This window comes from Lactuca serriola, chromosome 4 (genome assembly GCF_051521515.1).
Source record: "Lactuca serriola cultivar US96UC23 chromosome 4, Lser_US96UC23_V15, whole genome shotgun sequence".
In the NCBI taxonomy this organism is placed as follows: domain Eukaryota; kingdom Viridiplantae; phylum Streptophyta; class Magnoliopsida; order Asterales; family Asteraceae; genus Lactuca; species Lactuca serriola.
In genome coordinates this window covers 388,671,139-388,677,623 of record NC_136411.1, presented here as the reverse complement: position 1 = coordinate 388,677,623, position 6,485 = coordinate 388,671,139, and the positions used below count along the sequence as shown (strand labels likewise).

The 6,485-nt window shown below is 33.7% G+C and overlaps 1 protein-coding gene across 2 annotated transcripts; it reads right to left on the bottom strand.

Moving 5' to 3' along the window:
- Positions 1-424: 424 nt before the first annotated feature.
- LOC145097834 (uncharacterized) lies at positions 425-1,983 on the bottom strand. 2 transcript variants are annotated; one of them, XM_079035486.1, is made up of 3 exons: positions 1,144-1,977; positions 771-1,050; positions 425-671 (listed from the first exon to the last, which is right to left on the bottom strand). In XM_079035486.1, the coding sequence occupies exons 1-3, from the start codon at positions 1,675-1,677 to the stop codon at positions 646-648; spliced, it is 840 nt and encodes a 279-aa protein (XP_078891612.1). In that variant the 5' UTR covers positions 1,678-1,977; the 3' UTR covers positions 425-645. The 2 variants fall into 2 exon arrangements, with proteins under 2 accessions (XP_078891612.1, XP_078891611.1); XM_079035485.1 differs by lacking the exon at positions 425-671 and having other exon boundaries at positions 691-1,050; positions 1,144-1,983.
- Between the last annotated feature and the right edge of the window lie 4,502 nt (positions 1,984-6,485).

Below are 6,485 nucleotides of genomic sequence, written 5' to 3'. Positions count from 1 at the left end.
CGGGCACCCAAAGAGAACCGTCCCTGTCATCAATGGTAGTCCCATATTAGATGTCGTGAGAAAAACCTTAAATAAATCATTCATAATACCGAATTGGTATAGAAACAACAAATGACTTATTTTGAAACAAAAAAAAAATTAAGGACTAAATGTGTACAAAAATATTAAGGACTAAATGTGTACAAAAATATTAAGGACTAAATGTGTACAAAATGAGAAATATATTACCCTAATAAGTCATATTTTCCGGCTAACCTGAAGTAACCGGTCATAAGGACTGGATATGTACAGTTTAACAAGTTGAAAGGGTAAATGTGGACGAAAAAAAAATTCAGTGACCAAATATGTACTAATCGAAAAATATATTAACCTATTAAGTCATTATCCCTTTTTGAAATACAAATAAGTTAGAAAAACAAAATGCTTATCAAATGCGTTTGATGTTATACGATTAGTTTCTAAAAAACGAAATCAAATGCGTTTGATGTTACAAAATTTGATTTGGATCAAAGTTTCCACGAATGAATCATAGTGTTTTTAGCTAGGAATCACTCTTGGTTTCTAACGATTTGCTTTCATTCCTGTCTATCTTCGATTTAAACACATCACATATGCAGATATATTAGTAGCCTGCAATCACCATGGTTAAATCGTCTGGAAATCCTTTGCAGCTGATCAAAACACAAAAAATGAACAATACATCTATTAGGAACACACACAGATGACAGAACCAAAATCAAAATGAGAAAAAGCTTCTTCAAATTCAAAACCTTTGGAGGTTTCAGGAACTACAATAATATTCAGCGTTGTGTTATTCGGCGGCAGAGCTAGCCGGAGGGGATAAAGTCTGCCGTTCAAAGGGTTGCGTGAACACACAGTAATATTCTCCAGTTCTGTTTCTTCCTCCAAATTTTGAGTCAAATCCTCTATGGTGTTACCCTTAAACAGAAACGATCCTTCCGCATCATAAATCTCGCCATCATCATCCACCAATTTGTAATAAATCATCCTCCCTTCGTTCTTCGAATTCCCGGAATTTGGATCGCTCCCCTGTAAATTGACATACAGATGATCCAATTTAGAACACTAATCTGATTCCGATGATCAAATCAGATGGAAAAAATTGAAATTGATCACACAAACCATAGGGAAGGGGCAGGATAGGAGATGAAAAGATGAACTATCCAGATCGAGATCCAAGGACGGATCTGATTTCCGTTTTGGTGGATGAAGCCTAATTTCCACGATTTCAACATCCCATAAGATCCAATTGCGATGCCGATGAGGAATATCATGTGTAATCGAATTTCTCCATGGAGGAACTCCGCCGTTAGCTCGTAGATAATTCCCGTATCGGGTTTTGAGCCGGACTTTTGAAGCTTCTAGAATCGGTTCCCATTCGACGGAGGAATTAATTTTACGGGGAACACTTTGAATGACTTTTTGACCGGTGACGCCAAGGATGTGTGGATCTTCGGAAGCGGTGAGATACCGGCCAAAACACGATTTTAATCTAATCACATTGTCGTATTTATCGTCGAATTCAACCTTCCATCTCGCGTTCTTGAATGTGCCTTGCCGGTCTTGGATCACATGTTCGCCGTCGTCATCTGCTAATAGGTACTTCCGGTGGTGGCTCCGTAGCCGAACGGCTTTTGCCCTCTGGAAATACTCCATTCCGCCACTCTGAATTGTTGTTTCAGATTGACAAAATGGGAATTGGAGGTGTTGAAAAGGAAACCCAGGATTTGATTTGCTTATTAATTCGGGTTTTTGAGCTTGAATTCTCAAGATGAAAGCAGGTTTGCAGAGGTTTGAAAGGGGAAGATTGTCGTAGGATTGGATTGATTGAAGGTTCAAAAACAGGGGAAAGGTGATGAACGTTAGTTTTGGATTTATGGATGGTATTTAAATATCCTATAAAACTTTTCTATATATTTTTTTCTTATTTAAAATTACAATATCTTTTTAGAGCAATTGGTATCAGACGAGACGTCTTAACGGCGTTTTTGACTATGTGAACGAGCCACAACGCCGTCCTAATGAGCTGAATACTGCCCCCTCCATCTCGTTTTGCGTTGGTTCTCGTTGAAGTCTTGACCAGATGAAACAAGCACAAAATGAACCAAGCACAAAATGAACCGTTTGAACATTAGACCTTTGTCAAACGGTCAAATTGTAATAAAAAATTACTTTTTATTTTTTACTATAAATACAACATATTAATCTATTATTTCACCTTAATTTCTCTTTATATTTTATAAAATCCCATACTTTCTTCAACCAAACAAAATGGATCAAAACCCAGACCCCTCCAGCAAACACAAACATACAACCAAACACAACCCTGCCTCTTGGATTTACCGGTTACGAAAATTATTTCAACATTTTATCGTCTTAAGGATCACCACAAATCTCATACCAAGGAGCCACTTTCAATCCCGTTTCACCACTAATTGCAATTTCCTAACTTACATTACCTTCAACAAAATCTTTTTTGGCAAAACTCAAATTTACAAAAAAATATTTTCACGACTTTCGCTTCGATGCCACAAACAACCAACCACTACCACCAACACAATCATCGGTTGAAGTGCAAATGGGAAGTAGCAGGAGAGGGAAAGAGAAAGGGAAATCTATAGCGGTTGAAACGGAAAGTGAGGAAGTTCCATAATGGTGGACATCGAAGGAGGAATATGCTTTGACGACGACATGGTGTAGTACTCCATAATGGTAAGAAGAAATGTGCTTATATGGGGGCGGTGCTCGAAAAATTTCACGTTATGTTGAAGAAAAAACTGTATCGCAATACGGACACGCTAAGCAGCAAATGAAGTCAAGTAACTAAGCGGGGCACAAAATTCAATGGTATTTACACCAGGCTTCAATCGTAACAGCAGGCAGAGCAAACGACTTTGATTTGCTCAAATCTGCAAAAGAACAATATCGGTTCAAAATGGGACAGGTATTCGAGTTCGACAAATCATAGGAGTTGTTGTTAGTGGATCTAAGGTGGAATAAAACTCCTACATCGTCGAAAGTTCAATCCAAGAGGTCTCGAAATTTAAGCTCGGTCGACGTGTCGGATGTACGGACTCACGTCGTCCTAAACGTCGAAACCGATGAGATCCCGAATGATATCAAGGAGATCTCCCCACCACGACGACCGTCCGGACGCAAGAAAGCGAGACACGCAATTTCTTTTTGCATTAACCTTACACTATTTCCACTAGTACAAAAATGACCTATGGTCACACTTTTGCCAAAACCGCCCGGCCACACTTTTGACTAAAATTGTGTCTAAAGGTTATTGCTAAAATTCTACCATTGTTTTAATGACATTTTAAGTTGTATTTCATGACCATTAAAAATATAGTTGAAACCTTTAGACACGTTTAAACATAACAAATGTGACAATTATTAGCCATACTGGAACAATGAGGCCAAATGTCACCATGCGTCACATTTTTGTTAGATATATGGAAAAACTTTGTGATGGTTTTTATTATAGACAATAGATTATTATATGGTCACATGAAACAAATGTTTATGTGGCTGTATCATGGAGCAGATATTGATATTGACATTTGAATGCAACGTAACTAAAAGGTAATATATGGCTACATTAATTATTTGTGTGTCCATACGATAGCGTTTATTACACACTGATTAAGAGCAACCAAACAAGTAACTATAAGTGTTTTATGGTCATGTTTAGTTTATTATGTGTGTCTAAAAATAAACATTTTTCATGATAAAAGAAAAAAATGTATATGTATAAGTATGTTATAGTCATAGTTAAACATGTTATGTGTGGCTAAAAGGTATATCATATTCATAAAAAAAGAAAATATTTGTAACTATAAGTAATTTATTGTTACTTTTTACAACTTGGTGTATGTATAAAAGTAAAAGATAGTCATCATAAAAGAAAAAAAAATGATTGTAAGTATTTAACGGTTACTGATTAAATTATTAGGTGTGTAAAAGCAAAAAAAAAAAAAAAAAGAAAAGAAAAAAAGACTATGATTAAATATAAAACGTGTGACTATGAGTATTTTATTGCCAATTTTTAAAACACGTAGTCATGATTGAATCTCTTATGCATGTTTAATAGTTAATAATAGTCTTGATAAAAGAAAAAAAAATATGACTATTATTATTTTGTGGACATTTATAATTCATTTCATATATATAGGTGATTATAAGTAAAAAATATTAATAATCATAAAAAAAACATGTGACCTTTAGTATTCTACGGCCATGTTTTAAGGAAAAAAAAAACAAGGACTATAAGGCCCCGTTTGATAGTTGCTGACTGATAAAGTGCTGACTGAGAAATGTCTGTCTGAGTAAGAAATTCTGACTGAGTAAGAAATCATGTTGTTTGATTGAAAATCTGACTGAATATGCTGACTGGTGTAAAATGACCATTTTACCCTGATGCTATACACATTTTTATGCAATATTACAACAACAACAACAACAACAACAATAATAATAATAATAATAATAATAATAATAATAATAATAGACATTAATAATAATAATAATAGTAATAATAATAATAATAATTTATACAAAAACCTCCACCATAATAGACATTAAATATATTATTTTAAAGATAAAACACAAAAAACCCTTCATCTTACTCGTAAACACCATTGCTTCTACAAAGGAGACCCAAGTTCTATTCTTGTAGCCTTCATTAGTTGCAAATTTTTATCCAAGCCAAGGGTACTATTGGAAAGCCTTGTTTTCTTTCTCAGTCAGCCAACTCCCAACTTCTTTCTCGGTCAGATATTGTTTTCCGAGTCAGACGTCAAGATTTTGTCTATCAAACACCTTTTGTCTGACCGAGTCAGCAACAATGTCTGACCTGACTCAGTCAGATGCCATATCAAACAGGGCCTAAGTATTATATGTTTAAGGTTTAATGAAAAAAGAACCTTGAACTACAAGTGTTGTATGGTTATAGTTTAATTTTTACGTGCGACTAAAAGTAAACAATCGTCGTGAAAAAAGAGAAACATATGACTATTAGTATTTCATGATTACTGTTTAATTCTTATGTGTGTCGAAAAGTGAATATTTTGTTATGATAACAGAAAAAAAAAACATGTGACCATAAGTATTTTTTGTCACTAATACTCAATGTTTAATAGTTGAACTCTCAACATCTTTTGCAAAAATAGTCAAAGTAAATACAGTGATGGTTTAATTGATCATTGATTAAATAAAATAATATAAATTCAGAGAATTTCAATACAAAATAAATTATATTAAATTAAAATACTAACAAAGAACTGGGAATAGTACAATTACAATGAGAGAAAAATAAAGTACACTCTTATAATTAGAGCTCTCCATCATTAATCCACCATTTAATTTGGTTTAAAAAAATAGTTTAGCAATAAAGGTATTATTGTCACTTTTGGGTCAAAACACAAATGAGACAAAGGAGTTCTAGTTCTAATTCTAATTAATAAACATCAACCAATTGACATTTTTTTAGGGGAGAACCAGTAGCAACTGCCAACTAGAATACACTACTTCGAGCAAATTTCGAAGAAACCTTTTTTCTCATTCAGGCAACTAACTTTGGGGTATCGAGCACCAGACAAAAAAATGCAAATTATAACATTTAATGCATGAACTTTGAGAGATTGAAGGGTATGTGGAAGGAGGTTACTGGGGCTGTGAAGACAAGCATAGGCACAAGGGGAAATCAGTAATTTAACATTAAAAACGATAACTTAGAAAAAACTTGAAATACTAAGTTGCAAATAAGCAAACTACTGTTTTTTATTTCTGTTTTACCAGCTGAACATACTGAGAAAAATAACGCTGGCCAATGGTCATGTTGATGAACATGCCAAAAATTGACCTAAATAGTTAAAATAACAAAACTGGTCCGAAAAAGAAACTTTCTACTAGAATTGGGACGTTTAAAAAAACTAAAATTCTGATTTTGTTTTTACTAAGCGGAATATAATGTGCAAATTGTCCATTTTGGTCATTTTGAACAACATGCCAAAAATGGACCTAAATAGACAATATAACCAAAAGGGTCCAAAAGCTAAACTTTATACTAGTAATGCCAAAGTTTCAACTATCTTAAATGCTAAATATTTCATGTTTTACCATATAAACCTACCAAAATTGGACAAATTGTCATTTTGAACAAAATGCCCAAAAAAGATTTAAGTAGTCAAAATGACCAACACGGTCGAAACACCTTAATTTGGACCTATAATGTGAAAATGTTGAATACATAAAGTATAAGTTCTCTATGATTAAGCTGTATAAAATGACCAAATTGACCATTTTAGTCTTTTTGACCAACTAGCCAAAAATTGACTTAAATTGTCAAAATGACCGAAAGGATCCAAAAGCTAAAAATTTAGGAGTAAAGCTATGTTTTTAATGTCCAAAAAACTGATTTTTTACTGTTTTACCGGATGAAACCACCAAATTGGGCCAAA

What these genes read in the sequence shown, in the direction of transcription:
- LOC145097834 (XM_079035485.1), bottom strand. Translation starts at nt 1,677, where the DNA reads ATGGAGTATTTCCAGAGGGCAAAAGCCGTTCGGCTACGGAGCCACCAC. An exon ending in TATCCTGCCCCTTCCCTATG is followed by an intron (nt 1,051 to 1,143) that starts GTTTGTGTGATC and finishes GTCAATTTACAG; the next exon opens with GGGAGCGATCCAAATTCCGG.